This window comes from Ochotona princeps, chromosome 5 (assembly GCF_030435755.1).
Source record: "Ochotona princeps isolate mOchPri1 chromosome 5, mOchPri1.hap1, whole genome shotgun sequence".
NCBI lineage: Eukaryota > Metazoa > Chordata > Mammalia > Lagomorpha > Ochotonidae > Ochotona > Ochotona princeps.
Genome location: NC_080836.1, coordinates 84,023,319 through 84,045,539, shown reverse-complemented (window position 1 = coordinate 84,045,539; position 22,221 = coordinate 84,023,319). Strand labels below are relative to the sequence as shown.

The window sequence follows — 22,221 nt, the reverse complement described above, 5'->3', positions numbered from 1 at the left end:
TCATAGGAAGTAGTGTTGAATTAGCTTTCTTCAGTATACAGAGAGACCTAGAGTGTGTGCATCCCTAGAAGGGAAGCCACTTTAAGATTCGATGGGCTTTCCTTATACGTCTGCTTTTTATTTTTAAGCACTACCTCCTCTTTGCTGACCAACAGTTTCTCGCAAATATGGCAAGGAGGGAGGAGCAAGGAACTGGATGAAAGTTGGTGATACTCCCTGCCAAAATTCCAAGCTGAAACCAAATCCTTGAGTAAAGTTCCCTAGGCATGGGGGAAGGAAAGATTTATAACTTCAGCAGAACTGTAATTCTACCAAGAAAAAGTGTGTCACTCTACCGTCACCAAAGGATCTGAAGCTGGCTTTGTCCTGTGTCTTTCTTCTTTATACATGGAGGTGGGGAGGAAAAAAAAAAAAGCCCAAGGAGCTTAAAAAAATTGATGAAGCCCTGACCCAAAGATTCCATTTATAGTCTGAGACGGAATGCCATCCCCCTCGACTGGTGAACTGTCCAATCCAGCCGCATGTGTCAAGATTCTATTAGGCACTAAGTGAAATATATATGCATGCCCTTATACCGCTTAACTCTGGGTCCACCTTCAAGACACTGGGCTGTGGATCAACCGAACCAACAGTTCTCTTCCAAGAATCATTTTGACAGGTTCTGTTAGAGGAACTCCTCCTTTTTTTTTTTTTAACCTATCCTTTTAAACAAAATGGCACCAAAGAAAGACGTGAAGAAGCCTGCTGCTGCCGCCCCAGCCCCTGCCCCGGCACCTGCACCTGCCCCAGCCAAGCCCAAAGAAGAAAAAATTGACCTCTCTGCCATCAAGGTAACTCACTGTGTGAATGGTTAGGTCACTGAAACATCTTTCAACAATAGGGAACTCCAGGACAAAGAGACTTATTTTTTTCATTCAGAGGATAGTGGCAATACTCATGGAACTTTGAAGAGAAGAAAATGGGCTTTTAAAAGAATACAAGCTAACATACAATTGCAGTAAAAACTATCAGGCATATAGTAACCTATGTGGAAAACTGTGCTTGCTCTATTGTTTGTTCTCTGGGTTCCATTTTTTCCTAAATTGACAAAGTGTGATTTAGGGGGAAATTGTACAAATGTAAAGGTGTTGCATTTACAAATATTTAAACCAGTGCTTTTTGTTTTTCTTATAAACAATCTCTTTGGAAACTGGTCCCTCACTTTGAAGTTAATGCAAAGACCAAGTTTTAGCACCTACTTCTTCAGAGTTTTAACAACAGCTGATGACCCAGTTGTCCTGGATATACTTATTTGACAGCTGCTTTATTTCATCTAAAGAAAGAGTTTTGTAATTCAAGTTAATTCCCTCTTCAATTTTGTTTAGTAAAATTGGATGCAGCAATAAATGAGATCTCAGTGTAAAAACTGTTATGAACTCAGGGGTGTCAGTGACCATAACTATCATCTGGTTTGTTTATATGCAGTATGTGATTCATGATTTTGTGAGTTGTTTCTAAATGAAACTAATTCCACCAATACTGTAACACTTGTTGGTTATATGGCTTGTATGTAGCATACGCCTTTAAGCTTTGCATACTGATCTTAAACTAAGGAGAATGTGATTGATTTTTCTGTCAACATTTTGCTATAATCAAATTTTTCAATCACTAAAAGATTGTCTCCCCTTTGGGGAAAAGTGATTGAATGGATGTGCCTGTTAACTCTCAATGACGTGATCCGTCAAATGTGAACCTTATTCTCATTCTCTGGGATCTGACTGGTCCAAGGAACAGGCTAAGATCCTCATCTACTGAACTCTTCCCTATATGGAAACCAATAAGCAAAATTGCTTATGAGGTGATCATTTTACTCACACCCCATGTTATGTAGGTAATAAATTTGAACTTTTCTAACAACACAGATTACTTTCAACTGTGAGCCTTTTAAATAGCCTATAAAATTGGCTATTTTGATATCATTATGTATTTTTAAAAATATTCCTAAAATACTAGCTGAAACATATCACCTTTAGATAAATAATGGAAATTACTAGGCTAGTTTAATATATTCAAGGGTTCTTAAAATATCTGTTAAGTTGGATTAGATCATCCTTACATACATAATAAAAGTAAACAGAAATATTTATAATTTATAGTATTTCAGTTAAATATCAAACTTCACATTCCTAAGTAGAAATAGATTATCAGAAATATTTAATCTTTAGTTTGTTGTTATATGAAGTTATCTTTGAAACACATGTCAGATCTTTAAATAAGTGTTTCTCCACCCTAAGGGTTGTATGTATATAGTTTATTTAAAAAAAACCAAATACTTCATCACCAGCAAACCTGGCTGATGTATCTTTATACCCAGATACTGACTATATTACTTAACAAGTGTGATTATTGTTGCTACAATAATTCTGACTGTCCCTACTTTTTAACTCACTAAAGTAACATTAGAGATATGAATAAGTGTCAAGAGATACTCCTCTCCATATATTTGTGGTGATTTATAAGACAATATCATGTCTTTTTATTGCAAACAATGTCTTCTTCATTTACAAAGAAAAAGAAGTATACCATTAATGAAAACAGGCATTAATTTTTCTCCCCACAGAACTATATAAGTAAATAAATAAAAATTTAATTTGACAGGTGAGAAGTCTCCAAGAAAAGATGAAAGAGAACTTTTTAAAAACAGGAATAGGTAGTTACTTAGTCACAGACTGCACAGAAGTGGTGCTTTCTCCAACTCTTGAAAATAGCTTTATCCTTCTCTTGTATCAAGGATTAACAGAGTATGAACTAGTATGAGTAAGCAAAGGAAGGAAATCCTCCAGAAGAGCCTCTGCAGAGTTGGCTGTGCCTCACCTGCACTATTTCATGGGAGAACAACAGAAGTGGTCAATTCTGGAAATGGACATCAATCAAAAGAGGAGTTGAATGAATCTTGAAGAAACAAAAAGAAATTACATTCATCCAGAAGGACTATTCCTAACAGAAAAAAATTGAAACTAACATATTTTCATAAAGGAATTTAAATGGCCTAAATGATTTTCATCCATCAATGTAAAATCAATGCACAACCAAAAAAATGTGGTACAACTTGAGACTTTCAAAAATTTTAATTTCTTCCCAGTGGGGTAACAGTGCTAATAAAAATATGCATTGAAACACTGCATACTATGGTGCTTTATATCACCTAATGATGTTTCTAGATAAATTACCTCATATAAGTTAAACTATTTTCATGCAGAGAAAATGAACTTTAATGAAATTAATAGAGCTCTTTATGTGCTTATTAGCTTTCTGAAAGCCCAATAAAGAACAAAATTGAACTGATTATAAGTTTTCTTTCACAAATCATCTAACATCAGAAATTCTGCTATCCTTTAGACTTGGAGTCATGCTGGAGTTTAAATACAACTATGCTTTTGTTGGATATAACAACTGCCAAATTAATATCTGTGTTCCATCTTACAGTATACCACATTGAATAGTCACACATTTGATTCTACATATACTCTGAACAATATCATAAATTAATTTGATCAGTTTCTTAAATTTTTTCCCAATCTGATTTTCTAGCTTATTGGTTTCTGGTTTAGAATATTTCTGCAAGTTGTTTCAACAAAATTTTTGATATTCTCTCGGAGAATGTTTGTCTACTGTCCTTTCCTCACATATCCTAAGAGGGCCCTTTTCAAACACAAAGTACAGCTGATATTTAAACATTCAAGTTACTGTCCTTGGTGGTTGTGAGTGTTCTTTGTCTCCAGAGACTGATCTGACAACATGCCCAGACTGAAAGAACACTGCTCGACAGAATCCCAACAGATGGAATTAAAACCCCAATGAGTTTGATGCTAGATGTAAACACAAGAATTAATACTAATTGCCCAAAGGTATAACCAAATGAAATATTAAAAACAAAGAATGAGCTGTGCTTAGATTTTTAAAATCTTCAGTGTGTATGTGAATTTCTTTTTTGCATGATGCATGTGTTAACCAGCACATATGTCAGAACTGCTGTGAGGTGTCAGAGCTTTCCGTTGTGTATCTCATTGTGTTGCTTCAGTTTCTATTCTCACTGCATTCACCACCTGGTCAAGTCTGATTAAATACTGTGGGCAATACTACAAATGGTAGTAATAACAAAAATGCATTGACAGAAACTCTATCCGAAATAAGTATGAAAGCAACAAATGTGAAGGATTAAACCTTTTAAGTGCTGAAGTAGAAATCTAGTATTTTCAAATATATTTACTGATAGGTAGTCAATCGAGACAAATAATTAAGATTATTTGTGGCAATCTATACATTTTTTCCTTCATTGTAACATGGCTTATCTAAACCCAGCTTTACTTATAAGGGAAAATCAAGTGAGGTCATCCACTATGAAAGAATTTGAAAGCTCTACAATTTTCATTTACACTGTGCTCTCTAAAGACGTACTGCAAAAACTCACAGAACATGCAGTTCAAATAAACTTATTTTAGTCCAAGAAGTTTTGCAATTCAGGCATATGATAGCTCCTCAAAGCATTCATGAAAAAAATAAATTATAGGAAAAGTATTTATAGATTTCAAAAATTTTTGCACCAAGATAAACCTATCCATTAAGCCTACTTTTCCATAAACATATTTAAGTACCCTCACATTATCTTAGTTGATCCTCAGAACATTTCACTTCCATTGTTTTTATTCTCATTTTGCAGGTAAAGAAACTGGGCATAAATGAGGTTAAGTGCTTGAATTTGATAAAAAAAAAAAAAAAAACAAGTAAAAGTGATGTAACTAGGATGTAGGCCAAATGCAGAGTCCACTGTGTTAACTGCATCATAAGACAAGTCAAGTTTATGAAGCGTAAGTTGCTGTTTCTAAGGGCATGAGGTATGATGGTTCTTATATTGCACTAAACGGTAAAAGGGGGGAGGGTGACAGGCACACACATGGAGCAAGTCCAACAAGACTTTGACCTTGGCAGCTCAAAATGGTTTGGTTCTCTTCAGCTCTCCTCTATCCTGGCACCTGTTGCAGACAAATTAGGTGCTGTCTGTCACAGATGGAGAGTGAACAATTAGGAACTTACCATGACACCTAGTCATTTTGGTCCAGCTTCCTGCAGATCATGAATATGGTTATGAAACAAATGCTGCTAAGTACAGTGAAGCTGATTAAATTTTGAAATAATCTTCATTTTTGTTCAATTAAACATACACAAATACCAAAAACAACATTCCAATTTCAACTTGAGGCTATCATCCTGAGCATAGTATAAGTTCTGTGTTTTGCTCACTAATAAGTAACTAGGAATCCCAACAAATATTCTCTGGAGTGGCATGCTAAAATACAGTGTCATATATTGAATAAGATTAAACTTCATCCTTAGGTAGTTCAGAGGGTAAGAGCAAGAAAAATAGCACAAATAGCTTCAAATTAGAAGAAATGATTGAAAACATTTTAAAGTTGTTTCTAAGTTTTTGATACGCAATTTCAGGACTCCATTTAAAATTCAGTCTTTCCCCAATAGAACAAGTTTGTTTTAACACAATTTTAATATTAGCCAGTTGTAATGTTAAAATTATTTGAGGCTGTAATTAGACATGGGTATTGCATTTCTTCTTAGAAACATCTGTTATTTAAGAAGAAAGCAGGTGGGACAGAGTGGAAAGTGGGCATTTTGCAAATGTCTTTTGAATTATATGAATAATGTCTCTTCAAAGCAAAATGTAGTTTGGAAAGGAAGAGATACTTTCAACAATTAATAGACATTAGAACTCTCAAATTTGAAAGGTAAGGAAATCTTTCCAAGACAAGGATACCACAAAGTGACAGTGCCAAAAATAGCTCCTGACATTTCAGTTCTGCAAATGAACCCCCTGGCAAGTTGTCTTTAGAAGTCGTTCCATAATTATGCAGTATTAAGCACCATCTGACTCATGGGAATTATGGAAAGGATTATATTTAGTCTGCTGATACTACACTTTCTTCTGCTTCTCCTCACACAGCAATACTTGTATGAATATAGTTTGTTTCTATACCAGCTTCTACAGTTCATCATCTGAAACCAGAATTTGGAGGGTAAAAACTACGATTTAAAAGTAGTAGTGTCTTCAATTATTCTAGTTAAAGCTTAAATTATGTGTATGATAAATCCTGAAAATTCTGGACATAAATTAATGATAGTGAGCCACAAATGTTCTTTAAGTGCTCAATAGCATATTGTCTCCTACTTACAAAAATTCCAACTGTCTGAAACATGGCATTATGAAATTATATGTTGTTTATATATGTAAACTACATAATAAAGTTATCTATCTGAATTTTTAGGTATTCTGCCCTTTCTGTTAAAAAAAAAAAGCTAAAGTCAATGTGGTAGATTCTACTTTCCACTGGAAGAAAATTTCAGGAAAAAATATAGAATAATAAGATAATAAGTAAACTCAGAAATCATGCAATGTAATTTTTTGGATTACAGAAATCACACTCAGATAAGTTAGCCAAAAAGGGCATACTTTGCCATAAGAGACACAGAACAAGATACTCAGTTCCCATTCTACTACATCAAAAGACTTGATGGTTCCAGAATGGCAATGCCAATACTCATGTATTCTCGTTGCACAAAAAGGAACTCATACTCCAAACTGGTAAGGAAAAGCAGATCATTATAATTTGCTTAAAACATATACAAAGATTTTAGTAACGCTGACAGTTGTAAAAAAATATGTGCAGGAAGGAAGAAAATAAAGTCTGTAAGAAATTACAATAAATGCACGAAAGAAAGTACGATTCCCAAGAAATGTTAAAGGTATTCATCAAGTAATCACAAGAAAACTGAAAAGCTGTGGAGTTGGGTAGCGTTCTAAAATTTTATCAAAATTCACTTAGACATATGTTCTTTCAGGTTTGAATTTTGTTTGCTTAATAACTCACATTTTTTTCACTTTGTAATTTCTATCAAGTGAACAGATTTGACATATTTCAAGACACTGATTTAGGAGCATAGCAATATCTCCTACCCTACCCTACTTCCTGCCTGGATTCCCACCCACTTGCCTTCTTTTTTTTCCCTAATTTTTACAACTTCCTATTCTTAGTTCACTTAGCAATCACAGGCTTACCCCAGTAATATCAACACATAGCAAGCAAAACAAAACCAACCTACTGTAACTCAGGAGTATAAGCTAAGGCTAGACAAATGACTATATCTCAAAATGCCAATCTCATTCATATATATATATATGTATATATATATATATACACTATTTCTTGCTTTCTTTAGATTAGTTATTACATATAAGGGAAAACATGATATTTGTCTTTAGGGGAGTGGCTTATATCACTAAGTATAACGGTTTCCAGTTGTAACCATCTAGTTGCAAAAGACAAAATTTCCTTTTTTATGGCTTTGTAGTATTCTTGTGTGATAAATACACTACATTTTCCAGCCAATTATCATCAACCTTTGTTTTTATGGGACTATTTGTATGAGAACTCACCTGAGCATAAAATTATGTATTTTTCATTCCATCCAGATCAATCTTGCTAATCCAACCACAAATATTTTTCTGTTACAAATAACCTGTGCTAGTAACATATATTCAGCGTTCATCATTTCCTCTTTGTACTATTTAACAGTAACAATCTCAATAAATCTTTTGTTGAGGTCAAAAATGCATTTATCTCCCATGACAAGTAAATTATTCTGAAGTACAAAACTCTGAGTTGCAAAATGGTACTTTTGCTGGTCTTTTACAAGTGAGTCTTGGAAATTCTGTGAAATAGGGGAAAATTAAGTTGAAATTTTCCAAACAGTGAAAACCATACAGGTCTTTGGTCTCTTTGGCAAGCAATATATGAGAGAACATATAGCAATGTTCTGTTAATGGAAAACTGGTTTATGTTAGATAAAGCTCACTTACATCCTCACTGTATCCTACTGGAATTACGAGATTCTTTGAAGATTGTTGTCCATGTGCATTCCTAGATCATTTTCCTACATTTTACCTGCACCATCTTTAATTATAGATTTTCTTTTGGTAAAACTTAACAAGTACTAATTTCAGAATGTTTTGATTCTTTGAATTTTTTCCTATAAATCCTTTAATTTCCAAACATTTCCTTATCTTGAGTTAACCATATCTTATGATTATTATAAAGATGCCTCTTGAAGTTAAAAAGAATCTATAAACATAATAAAAATTCTTTCTAATAATAGTAGCTTGCAGATTATAACCTACCTAAAACCCAACACCATATCCTTACATGAACCACAAAAGTGTGGAATGTAGCTGTCTTAATCTAAGATAAGTATGCAAATTAACGTTATCAAAAGGTTTAAAAAATGGACAGGTGAGAAATTAGGAGTCCAATGTATAAACATTACTTAAAGTCTAAGGGAGGTATTAAATAGAAAGGTGCACACCTCAGTAATTCAAAACAAATGTGCCTACTAGGTAATGGGCTGTTCTAAGTATTTGAGATGCGACATTCAAGGTGAATAGGCATGTCTCTACTTCCTTTAGAAAGAAGGTTCTTTGATAACAGATGAAGTATTCTATAGGAGGAACTTATGTCTACCTGAGAAGCTCTGTGTGTGTGTTTGTGTGTGTACACAGTATATGTGTATATAGCACAGAAATGTATAATAGTTTTCATTTAATGGAAACCTATTGAGCATCTCACATAGACAAGGTATGGTGTGGAATTCTGTCATAAAACCTAAAAGTAAGGCAGGGGTACAGCTTTAGAAGGGAGCGGTAAGGACAGGCTCACACTTAGGTCCACATCATGAATGCATGACTTTCAAGAATGGCCTAAAATTTTCATAAATTTAAATTAAGAAGATCAAAGAACTTATAGTAGGTTAAAGTAGCTAGTAGGAAATAGAAAAGAAAAGGTTCTTTCAAGAGGAAGAGGTTTTATTAAGGTTCTGAAGTATATTTATTTTCTAACAACAAAAATGAAAAGAGAGCATGCCAAACATAAGACTTAAATCAGTCATTTAAAACAAGTTCTTACATAACAAAAACTGAGATCAAAATCAGCTAAACAGTATGGATTCATATCAGGGCTTTATTCAAAGCACTAACAGTTTCATCATTATAACACTAAGAAAAAAAAAGAGAGGCTCCATCATTTATTAAAGTGTACCTGAGTTTAAACTACATTCCCCACATATACTATGAAAATCCAGACCTTCTACCTTTTAAACTACAGTTTATCCTCTGGACTAGGCTATGTTTTACGGCTTCTCTATAATTTTCAGAGAACATGTTCAAATCTCTTTTCAACTCTCAGAAGATTCAAAGAAATTGAACTCTCCTTCTCCATGTGACATACAGAGAGAAAGACTAGGCTAAAACAGTTTGATAATTGCCTGTAATTTATTGTTTCTTTTTTAAATAATCATAATCGCAACATGATATCCAAGTGGCTAGGAATGTCACTTTACCCAACAGATTTGATTCAACTAACCATATTTTATATGGTATAAAAGGACTCATTTTTCTACCTGGAAAAAAGTATGAAACATGAAATTGATAAGTATGTCTACCGAGTACGGCAACTTCAGTGGTCAATTTTACAGTTATTACCTCTGCTACAGATAATGTGCTAGCTTCATAGCGCAAGTCAAATTTAATGACATGATTACAAATCTGAAAAACAGCACAAAGAAAATGTGTTCTGCTCAAAAGACCTGAATTTGCATTTCAAAAGATTCCAAATTACATGATTATGAATGGTTACAAATTTTTACTTAATGTCATTCTCTTCTATTTTTCCATAATGATTCAAAATTTTTGAAAAATTAAAAACTAGAAAGATAATTAATTTTTTCATTCAATTCTTTTTTATAATAACATCAAAGTATCAGTTTACTTATGAAGGTACAATAACCTGGGTACTAATCACTTAAAAATAATACTTCCAGTGCTCAATTTGGTACAAGAACATATGACTTTTTGACTGCTTAATAAAATTTGAGCCAAATGTAATACGAATTTAGACATTAATTTCTTTCAGAATAGTCTATAGAGAAGCTACAAAGTATTTGTCTTTTCTTTTCCTTACAACGTATCTTTCTAGCATGGAAAATCTCATGTTTTTTGTGATCATTCCCTTACTAACAGTTATTGAAATAGTACAGTGAACATACTCTATGCCTAGGAGCTGATTTAAATATGCAGAAAACAGATCAATATGTCTAGGAGTAATCTTCTCCAGTACCACATTTTCCATTTGAGGAGTGGCATTGCTTCTTAATTTCAGGTAAACTACCAGGAAAACCCATTGTTGGCCAATCCTTTAGTGAATTTTTAAATTTCGATGAACAATTTTATATTCCATAGCCCCTCTGTTGGGTTCCTTTGGGTCTCAGTCTAGAAACTGGGCCATTAAGGGTTGGACAAAACAAACAAAAGCAACACGTTCTGGTAAGAATTTGTGTACCATTTTAGAAAGAGTAAGTATAGAATGAGAAGAGATTTATGCATAATGGTCTACCAGCTTTCCTACTTAGAACTTCACAAAATATGACCATTCAATCACTATAAAGATAACACTCAGGAGAAAGATAAATACTTAAACTCAGTGTCGGGAAACCAAGAGATAAGGGTAAAAAGAAAAAAAGGGAGATGAAACCATTCCTGGCTTAAACTCCTGAAAAAACAACTTGCAAGAGTGGTCTTTATTTGGATTTATGAAATCCTGACAGCACTGACTGACATTTGGGGGCCCCTTAAGGAACAAACAGAATGTGCAAGGCCTTCTTAAGGCCACTCAACTTTACCATAACAGACAAGAACTGCAGAGGATGCTCCTTCTATGGTAGCTGCTATTTGAAACCCCAAACCAGCTCCATCCAAGATTCATTAATACCAAAACTTGCTGACCAGAAGTTTGCAGAGTACAGAATTCACCAAGGGAAGGGATCAGCTGGAGTCTTCAGAGATATTCTGAGTTTCTCCATCCCCAAGCAAACATACCCTTCTTAAAGGTAGATGCTTCAACCAACAAACTTGGAGACAATGACCATAAAAGTACTGACACGCCTCACACTCACTATGGCTGTTCACTCTTGGGTATTGGTTTCCTAAAAATAGACCTCAGGGTACAGATCCCTCTTTCCCTTTGCCCTAAGAAAGCTAAAGGACTCTCCAAGGGGAGTGGCAACTTCCTTCTGAAATCAGATGCCAGTGATGAGGTCAGATTGCCCAGAAATAAAAGGAAGCCTTAGCGAGGGGACTCCTCTCAGGGATTGCAGCAGCCCTCAGCTCACTCTTCACTTTCGCCGCTGTTTCCCAGCCCGGCAGCTCCATCATGGTGCGTCCTATGAGAAAGCTGTTTGTCATTTATGCAAGGGCATAGACCGTGGATCTGAGTTAACTGAGAAGGAAGACAGACAAGAAACAGAACTAAGGAGAGAATAAATTGAGTAGAATCTTTACATGCTACTTATTCTTCCTTTGGACAAGTTTATTGAGTATAGATGAGGTGGTTTAGTGCTGTTATGCCAATTGGAAAACGCATCTTACTCAAAGGATAGAACATTATATTTTGCCATATCACATCAGGCTTATATTTTTCTAATTTATTTTTAAAATCTTATGACTACTATGAAAAATTGCACTTTAAAATATAATCAAGGAAGCTGTTCTTGATGCGCTGGGTGTTAAATGCTAATATAAAAATGTATTGGCTAAACAGTAGACTTAAAGTGGTATTTTTAATGCATCATAACCATACTTTTTAATACAATCTCTCTTATTAGACACATCTTAAATATGCCACAGATCATTCTATTATTTTATGAAGTATTTGATTTAGCAGTTATTGAATCACTCATTCACTGATGAAGATTCAGAAAGACATTCCTTAATTATATTTTGCAATAGCTTTTTTATGTTTCTAGATTCAAATATATTCAATCTTCCCATGCTATGAGATCCACATGGCTTCCTAAAGATTGTCAGAGCAGAGAGCACTTCTGTCAATGCATTTGAAAAAGTACTAGCTGTTTGTTTCTTTTTCTTTCTCACCACCACAGTCCTTCAGTGCTGACCAGATTGCTGGTAAGTGAATTGAGCTTCTGTACTGCAGAGGTGGGCAGGGTACTGCCTTCTTCTGAAATATCACTTAACTTCACAGCATGTTACTTTGTGGCTCAGCTTGTTAGTGTCCAAGCTATTCCTGAACTCTGAAAAGTAGGCTGATTTTTGGAGCGTACTTTGAAGATAACTCAGGGAATGAGCTGGATACACTTTAAAATTAGGACATTTTTGCTTAGTTAAAATATTCTTTGTGGTCAATTTCTTTCTTAACAGATCGAGTTCTCTAAGGAACAGCAGGATGGTAAGTTTAAAAGTTCAAGTGGTTAATACATGCACTCTCATAAAAATGGTATGTGTGAAAACCAACTCCCCTGGGAGGAGCTTAGCTCTTTCTAATTATCCCCACTGGTGTTGTGACTCTAAATATAAATTGGTCTCAATGACTCTAAGTATAAATTAGCTCAATCTGAAGCCTTACTTATAATAAGCAGTCAAAACTTAAAGCAAACAAAAGATAAATGCCAGAAAGTAATTCCTTAAATTCATTGACTGCTGAATAAAACAAGTCTGATGCAACAGGAAAGAAATATATATAGTACACATATATTATTGTTATATGTAATTGAATATATATTTTATGGATATGTTATATGATTAGTATATATAATATTTATAAAATGTATAAGCAATGCTATAAATCATACAAATATATAATTATCAGTATATAATGCATATAGAATGAATAAATAAAATATATAGCTAATATATAGTTATTAGGATATAACACTATATAAATTATATGAATATTATAAAGTCAATATAATTTATATAATCTGCAAATAATAATATATTCACAAAATATACAGTATTGCATATATAACATATCCAAAAATAGATGCTTTAGATAGTAATTTGATATTCAAATCCAAAAAGGGATATAGACTTTAGATAATAATTTGATAACCAAATTTCTAAAGTGAGACTTGACAAGTCTGAATTGTTCAATTTGAAAAATTAAATTGATTACAATACTGCCAAATTAACAAATCTACATAATTTCAATGAGGGCTACAATGAGTTGTAGAATCAAAGTTAGTTCAGATACGAAGAAGAAGGAGTAACGTATCGTACAACTGCGGAAGGCATGTTAACTGTATCCTGATCCAACTCTCCATGGAGATGCAGGACTGACTCTCAAAGAGGCAATGCAACTTAATTAAGGGCTCCAAATAATTAGTGATAGAGTCAAAATCTGGTATTGAATTTGCTGAAAAATTCTCACATAAAAAAATTGTAGCTAGAAGACTCCAAACACTTCACAATTAATGTATGTATATAATTTATATTATTACGTATAAAATACAGTGCTCACTTCGACAGCACATATACTAAAATGCATAAAATACAAAAAATTAAGGTGGATAATGAAACTCCATTCTCTACTTAAAGGAGCACATATTCTTCAGCCTATTTCAGGATAATACATGTCATTGTTCGGACATAAATTAAGAAAAAAATAGTTGCTTTAGTACAGATTCTGACAAATCTACATTATAGCTAATGGCTTCATGTAGTCAGATTAGTTTGGTAAGTCATAACACAAAATTATCTGAATAAAAAATCATCTGAATGTATTGCAAGGTACTTTTTAATGGAAAAAAAATGAGTAGATTCTACTACAATTTTGCTTGATTTTTTTTTTAAAAAAACATCCTTTAAACTTACAAATATGCTGCATTATCAGTTGCTATAATCCTCAGTGCCACTCATGCAATAGAACAAAACTCCTTGCAGAAACAGAAGGACTTACTCTTGAGCATTAAACCTATTTTCCCTCATGTGAAATAGGTTTTAGATAAACACGCAAATTGAGCAAACACTTTAATGCCAGACTGGGTTTCTCTCATGTCAGGAAAACAAATGTAAACATTTTTAATTAAATAAAAATTTTACAATTTCTGGAATGAAGACCACTTAAGACTATTCTGTTAAAGAACTGTCACTTGGCTGCCTATTTAAATATATCACAGGATGGAAGGAAAGAGAGGAAAAAAGAACATTACAGCTTTGTAAATGTGTTGAGTCCTGTGTTGATCTATAGAACAGCCACCAGCCACTTGTGGTTACTCTGACTTCAACTAATTAAAACTAAGTAAAATTTAAAACCCATTTTCTCAATTCCACTAGTCACAGTTCACTGCTGAAGAGACATAGTTGGCAGCTACCTATACGTTCCAAAGGTCAATAAGTCTTTTCTTACAGGACCAAGAGGTAAATCTGTTAAGGTTTGCTGGCAGTATAGCCTCTGTAAAAATAATACCATTCTGGAGCCTCCCTTCTTGTCATTCTGGTATATGCTTCTAAAATCGCCATTATACAAGGTGTGAAAACAGCCACCAACAACACATAAATGAATGGGCTTTATTCAATCAAACTTTATTCATAACAACTACAGACAGACTCAGTGAAGTAATTTGCCAGCCCATGTTCCAGACTCTTCAAGACAGTCAGTAAGCCCTGGGTTAATAAGCTGAAGGGAAAAGAACAATATTTTCTGGCCTCTGCCTTTAAATCATGACAAGGTTTAATGTCAGAGTGATTCTATTACAGCCCATAAAATCCTATTTCTACATCAGCATCTCCCCAGGGTAATTGTGAGCCCTCTGAGCAGTCTGCATGAAAGCCTGGAGCCAGTAACAAGAACAGTCTGGTTTCACATGTCCCTTGGAAGAATGAAAAATAATATTGAACTAATGGCTCCATAATGCCTGTGGCATGATTTTTAGATTAGGGAAACGATCTGTCCTACTCAAACTACACAGAATTCGAGGAGGAAATTTTAGTGAGGAAAGGTATCATGGTATATAGCTAATGGTGAATATAGTGTCCAATGCCATCTTAGACGAAGAGGGGGAGGGATAGTAAAATATGGTAGATGACTGAACAAGCTATGACATCTCTTGGCCTGATAACCTAAAAAGAATGTTTTCACCTCCACCAATTCTGCAAGTGGGTTTTCTGGATGTTGTTGAGGAAATATTACTGAGATTCATGCATTCTGTCAATCTGAATATCCTGATTGAAATGATAAACTGTGATTTCGTCAAAAGTTATCACTGGAAGAAACTAAGATTATGCAAGAGATTTTTCCTATATTTCTTCTTATAGCTGCAAGTGAATCTACAACTATCTTCAACTTTTTAAAATTAAAAACATATACTTAAATTCTAAAGCTGAGGCTGAGGTAGTAAGGATATTAGTCAATGAATATTAAGTTATAGTTATATAAGAAAAATTCTGGTGATCTATTACACAACGGATGGCTATAGATGAAGTTTTCAATTTTGCCACTCACTACAAAGAAATAATAAATATTTGAAGAGATCATTAGGCTTACCCAAATTGAAATATTACATAATGGAAACACATACACATACCAAGCATTGCTTGGTAACCCATAAAAAAGTATAATGTTTCCATGTGAATTTTAAAAGAAATTTTAAACATTCCAAATCTGATAGAGCAGTATGTCATTCTACGTACTGTCTGAAAAAGAATCAAATATAGAGATTATTATATCAATACATCCAAATAAATATTTGTGTCTTCGGATTGATTTTATCAGATGACTCTAAGACTAATACAGTGAAAGGTTAATAATACCACACAACTTACAGGTTTCTTGCCTATGTGTTTTTCCTCAGATGAAGAAGTTATTTCTGGGAAAAAAAGCTAATTAATGGAAGACCCAAGGAAATTCATACCTCAAGTATTTTCTATATAAAAATATTTAAATTCTATATGTGACAATGTCATACAAAAAGGCTCTGTATCATTTGAGAAGTTTTAATTAATCTAACATAACACAACCTCAGTGAAAATTTATTTTCTTGAGATTATAATATACTCTCTAACTATATAAGAAATAGTTAGGATTTCTCAAAATCTCAGAATCCTTAAAACAGTCTCAGGTTCTAGGTAGGCAGGCAAAGAAAATATGAATAAATATGATCAATGTCATATTAATAACATGTCTTATCAATAAGATTAGAAACTTGAAATGTTACTTTTAAATAATTTCAGAAGAGTTTGTCAATCATTTTTGAAATTGAAAGAGTCCAAAAACAATGCCTTGAGAGTTGACAGAATACACAAAACTGAGCAGAGTGTTAACTGAATGCCTTATGGCGCTATAGTGAATTAACAGGTCACAAGAAGGAACAAACACACTAATGCTTCTTGTTTCTTGCAGAATTCAAGGAGGCATTTCTCCTGTTTGACAGAACAGGTGAAAGCAAGATCACCTTAAGTCAGGTTGGTGATGTCCTTCGAGCTCTGGGCACAAACCCGACCAATGCAGAGGTGAAGAAGGTTCTGGGAAATCCTAGCAATGAAGGTAAACTCACCAGTTTTTCTGACTATAGAAGGGAAGCATGTGTGCCTGGGAGTGTGTGCACATGCATGAAAGAGAAAGAGAAACTGACAGAGACCAAGAAATCCATTTCACATAATAGGGCTCAGTTTGCTCCTGATGGTGGTCAATTTTGACTCTTAGCCATCTCATATTTCAGCTTTTCCCTCTAAAATAAGTTAATTTTCCTTTGAGAAATGACATTGTATCATGCTAATAAAAGGAAGTAAGGTAATGCTAGCATCATCATATCAAATAATCATGATTTAAAGGATTATGAAATAATATCCAAACTGGCACATATTTTATTCTAGTCTTAAAACCTTAAAGTCAAAGGGACATTTTGACAGACAGACATATGGCTAACATACAATGTATTCTGTGAGAAACATAAAGTAAATACAACAGGACTCATCAGGCAAAATCTGTTTTATGACATAAATTGTGAAAATAAAATGTAATGCTTTGAAGCAGTTGACGAACTTGCAGACTTGGCCCCTAAACTCTGACCCATGATTCCCTGTTTTTGTTGCCACCTTAAAATAACCTTGACTATCTTAAGTAAAAAAAGACAACATGATGTCTTCATAAGAATATTTTCTAATTCTAAAGAATTACAAAACCTTAAACAGCCTAACCAAATCTGTATTCATCACTGAGATAAATCCTGGAACAAAAATCAGTGATATACAAAAGTGCCAACATTGCAGAAGCCATTGCCTCAAAACAGAAATCCAGCTAGTGGGCTGTAATAAAGAAATTACCTTTTTTTTTTAATTCTAATGGCTCATTGGCAAAGTATAATAGTTGATAGAAAATTTCACTTTTTACAAAAAAATAGAACACAAAATTGAAAAGTTTTCTCAAGTAGACACTTGAGCTGTTTGTCATTAGGAAAAAACAAAGAGAGAAAAGGAAAACAAAATTTTTTTGATAATTGAAAATGTATGAAAACTTTCTTGATCAAAAAGGAAAAACAAAAGCAATTTGAAAAAAATCATACTTCTAGATCTGTCTTCTGTAATTTTCCTCAGATTTCACTTTTTGGAGGAAAGTTTATAGTTAAATCATACAGATAGCAGCTGACAGGATGAGAGCTATAAGTCAAACTTTATTTATTTATTTATTTAGTTTTAAAGCAAGATTTATTAGAAAAGCTGAGAAAGGAGACTCCCGTCCTAGTGACAGGAGGGGGCTCTGAGATAGAAAGGACCCTTACCCCCTGCCGTAGTGGCAGGAGAAGTGGAGGAAAAAGAGACCCATATCAATGGTGGAGAAAGCATCTTTTAAAGGTTCCCCTCAAAGTTGTTTCTCCATAAACAAAGAAAATTCCTGGTTTCATGGTACCTGGCCTTGGGACAAAAGGCCAGAAAGGTGTCACTGGCCAACTTCCTTTTGAATGTCATTTTCTAACTTACCAACCATCCATCTCCAAAACATACTAAGTTAATGTCCATTTATCCACATTCAAGCTTTATCTTTTTGAGATTAGTCAATTAATTTGATTTGAGTTGATTTGATTTGGGTGAGTTGATTTGATTTGGGGAGCACTTAATTTTGTCCATCTGCATATTTCTGGATAGTCTACTTTATACTTACGCTCTGAATTAGATGTACTTTGTTACAAGGTGCCAAAACAGGTCTATTATCTCCAAGCCTTTAAATTATACAGAAGTCAAGAGATCAGAGAATATTTGATTCACTCACTCTCCAAATAATTTTGTTTTTAAAAAATACTTAAAATTAAAGAAACTGATGGCTATAAAAACCTTAGGACTAAGTCCAATGTACACTAAATGTTATGCTATGTTAGTGGATCTATTGTCTCAATACATCTTTGTATTGATTTGCTAGTGTTTGTGGAATACATTAAATCCAAAATATTAATGGAATAGCAGTTAATACATATTAATCACTCACTCTGCCCCAAAATTATTTCTTTTATTCTGTCCCAAATATTTTAGTCAGTTTTGCATGCATTATCTCATTTAATTCTTGTAATGACACTTGTGTTAAAGATGAACTTTTAATACCCAAAGGGGTTAACAAACATGCCTGTCTCACAGTCATAAATGGTACCTTGAGAATAAAATTCATCTGGACCCTGGGACACCAGAGCTGATGATATTGCTTTATTTTTGTCACTATGGTAATTTATCAACTGCGGTTTAAGATGTATAAAGATCTGAAAAGATGATCCAAAATGAACTTGCAAGCTTAATTTGTGACTCAGAGATGGTGTTTTATACTGACTAATAACTCTCCAAACTGCAATTTCTTCCAGAGATGAATGCCAAGAAGATCGAATTTGAACAGTTTCTCCCCATGCTGCAAGCTATTTCCAACAACAAGGACCAGGGCAGCTATGAAGACTTTGTTGAGGGTCTGCGTGTCTTTGACAAGGAAGGCAATGGCACAGTCATGGGTGCTGAACTCCGCCATGTTCTGGCCACCCTGGGTAATAATGCATTTCAGTGCATTAAATAGGACAAAATACCTAGGAAAGAGTATGTCAGGAGAGTCATGTTAGAAGCAAAATAGGAAGAGGGGAAAGCTGAATAAATAAGAGTCAGAAGTTTTCATGATTGTTTCAATTGGCCTCATTGATAGTAACTTTGTTTGGGGGAGATAAGTAAAGCATTATAGTTCCTCTAGGATACAGCTTGGATAGTCAAGGATACTTTCATGTAACCCATTCATGCAAAACCAATTTATTGACAGTCTACTAAGAGCCAAGGGAAGATCACAATTCCAGTATCCCAGGAGTTTAACCAGTCTCCAGGAGGATGGGACTGATTGTCTGTGCTGTATGTTTTGAAAATATTCCCTGGCCTTCTTTCCGAATGAAGAATTTGTTTTTATCAGGTGAAAAGATGAAGGAGGAGGAAGTGGAAACTCTGCTGGCAGGTCAAGAAGACTCCAATGGTTGCATCAACTATGAAGGTTCGATCAATATGTGCTGGTGAACTCAGCAACTCTTAACTGGGTGATAAACTTCTCTTAAAACAACTTCTTTTCTTCTTCATTTCATATATATATTTGCATATATATGTATATAATGATATTCTCTGTGGTACTAGGATAAGGATACATCTGTGTAAAGTTCTGGCAGCATCATAAGATAAATTATTAGTTTAGAAAAGTAAAACACAATGTCTAGAGTATGCCACTACAAGGCACACATTTGAAATAAAATATATTTGCATTTTACATATACTTTATATGTTTAAAACTTTAACTACAGTATGCACATTTATTCAAAATATCAATTTACAAAACTTAAACAAAGGTCTGAAATCTGGTATTAATAACTGTGGGCTGTATGGACTGTAGAAAACTAAACTTTACTGCCATTTCTAGAAATTAGGATTAAGCTAACTTAATAAGCGTTTCTTTTATTAAAGTTTTACTTTCTAACTCTAGATTGTTTTAATCCTCCAGCTTTTGTCAAGCACATCATGTCTATCTAAAGGAGTGTCCAGGTATGTACTTGTTTCCCCTTTAAATCAAAAACTCTCAGTGCTTGCAAGCTATTGCTAGAGGAACAGGTCAAAGTGCGTCAGACATGCCGGGCTCCCAGGCGGCCAACGAGCCTTTGACCAAAGGCTTACTCCATCCCTCCTTGAAGGAGGAAAACAGGAACCCAAGAAAGAAACAGCTAATTCTAAGTGTGAGTTCTTGCTTTATAAATGTACACTGTCCAGGTTACTACTAGCTCACCACGGTTCCCAGCCATTCTCAGTGGTTTTCTGTGTGGGCCATTCACCTGTGTGCTGCCAGCCTTCAGGAAGAAAGGCCCGACTCACAGAAGGCTGTTCCTTTAGAAGAAAGCAAATCTAGTGACCCACCCAGCCTTATGAATTTGTGCTTTGTCACAGAAAATCTTATCACAAACTCAGTGATTCTAGTGAATCTACTGAGATAATGTAATTTTGTTTGATTTTGTAATATATACAGCAGTTTTCTCCTAAGTTGATGTTAGTTTTACAAAATGCTTTGACTATGGGTAAAAAAAAAAACCTGTTAATTCACTTTAAATGCTGTAAATATAACTAAGATGCTTTGTCATTTAACGTTATTTATATTAACTGAAAACATCAGTTCCTACAGATGAGATATTCAGAAGAGACTACTTTTTATATGAAGGTAAAATCCTGTCCATTAAACCCTATCTTTTAAACTGTAGCACAATCATGTAGTGGAGACTCAACAAACCAGAAACTAGCTAATTAATTTATTTGGGGGACAACACTAATAAAAGCAGGGACGTAAGGTCTTTGAAAAACTGATGAATTTTTCAGCAACTACTGCTCTAGAAAACCTTACTGCAACTCTTGAAATACTTGGAAGGCGTATCTTGCAGGTAGGAAATGGCTTAGCTAGTGAGCAGTGTACATTTTAGGCTTCTTCCTTTGCACTCACATGATACCACCCTGAGTTTTCTTTCTGGAAACACCTAATGCATTTCCCTTTTTCTTTTACAGAACAAGCATTATATAAGAAGACTGGCTGGAACCTTGACTAACAATCCAGATTTGTTTACCATCCTTCAGAAAAACAATATAATCTGGGCTATTCTAGATTGAAAAATTGAAGGCTTCCCTGAATTGCTATAGAGCTGGAGCTTTTCTCTGAATTGTATTTATACCACACAAACCAACTGGCTGCTGTTCCAGAGAATACAACACTGACGACCCCAGACCCGAGCTCTACTACTTATTATCTACCTGAAGTCAACGAACACCTTTTAAAAAATCAATCAATAAATAATTTTGGTCAGTCTGGAATACTAAGGTCACAGTGCTTTAATTTTCTTGCTCAATGAAAATAATTTTTGAAACTTCAATGTTATGTTAAAATTATACAGTGTTTGTGAATTATAAAGAGTAAAACTGCAGTCTGCACAGCACTAATAAATTTAATAATGAAGCTAACCATATATTACAGGAAAAGAGACTTGGATAAGTTCAGGAATATGTTAACAGAAACAATACAATCTGAGGTGAAGGCATCTTCTGATTTATCTAAACCATTATATTCATGATTTCATCTGTGCCACTTAGATTAACAATTTGGCCTATAAAAATTCTAGCAAACCCTTAATCCTTTACTCTAAATATCCCAAAGGATAAAATTTAAAGTGACCTTTCAGCTGTTACTTAAAAAGGATTCCCAGGGATAGAATTATTGTCCAAGTATTCAAGAACCTGCTTATTAATATTCTCTCCTCTATGATGATTCTACCCCCGTGCATGTCCACATCCCTAAATACTTTTACTTTCAGCCTTTTTAAGATATGTCAAAAATGGGACTAATTTACAGAAAACTTTACAGTGTACATTCATCTCATCATTTTGGAATGCTATCCCATAAACTGGAAGTTGACAGTTGAATATTTAGAAGATATGAATATTAAAATAATTTTCCTGATACCCTAAAAAGATACTGATTGCACTCAGGAATATAAAATTTCTAAAAAGTACCCCCACCTGCACACATATTTTTGGAAGCTGACATAACTTTTCCTAAACTGGAAGCTTCAGGTCATCAAGCACCTGAAATTCCAGTAGCCAATACTTCAAAATCATCCTATGCTTTTGTAGTCAGAATGATGTTGGGAAATTAATTTCTGAGGTCAACGCAGTACGGCATGATGATCATTAGGGGGAAATTTGCTCATGGCTTGGAATTGTTAACATCATGTAGCACCAACCAAGAGTAACTTTCATGAAAACAGAAATTGCATCTGCCTTGGCTTATATGATAACCACTA

At 34.1% G+C, this 22,221-nt stretch overlaps 1 protein-coding gene and 1 pseudogene across 3 annotated transcripts; both read left to right on the top strand.

The window, feature by feature from the left end:
- Positions 1–713: 713 nt before the first annotated feature.
- MYL1 (myosin light chain 1) lies at positions 714–19,946 on the top strand. 3 transcript variants are annotated; one of them, XM_004576869.2, is made up of 6 exons: positions 714–830; positions 12,311–12,338; positions 16,290–16,433; positions 18,733–18,906; positions 19,314–19,391; positions 19,890–19,930. In XM_004576869.2, exons 1-6 carry the CDS (start codon positions 714–716, stop codon positions 19,916–19,918), a joined length of 570 nt encoding a protein of 189 aa, XP_004576926.2. In that variant the 3' UTR covers positions 19,919–19,930. The 3 variants fall into 3 exon arrangements, with proteins under 3 accessions (XP_004576926.2, XP_004576927.1, XP_058520931.1); XM_004576870.2 differs by lacking the exons at positions 714–830; positions 12,311–12,338 and adding exons at positions 11,188–11,309; positions 12,034–12,058 and having other exon boundaries at positions 19,890–19,946; XM_058664948.1 differs by lacking the exon at positions 714–830 and adding an exon at positions 11,235–11,309.
- A 67-nt stretch (positions 19,947–20,013) lies between these two features.
- Positions 20,014–20,288, top strand: LOC105941729 (small ribosomal subunit protein eS27-like; annotated as a pseudogene).
- The last annotated feature ends 1,933 nt before the right edge of the window (positions 20,289–22,221 follow it).

Excerpts from the sequence above, each read along its gene's own strand:
- MYL1 (XM_004576869.2), top strand. The coding sequence starts at position 714 with ATGGCACCAAAGAAAGACGTGAAGAAGCCTGCTGCTGCCGCCCCAGCC. Across the intron at positions 12,339-16,289 it reads CTCTAAGGAACAGCAGGATG|AATTCAAGGAGGCATTTCTC; the intron begins GTAAGTTTAAAA and ends TGTTTCTTGCAG. Across the intron at positions 18,907-19,313 it reads CCATGTTCTGGCCACCCTGG|GTGAAAAGATGAAGGAGGAG; the intron begins GTAATAATGCAT and ends TGTTTTTATCAG.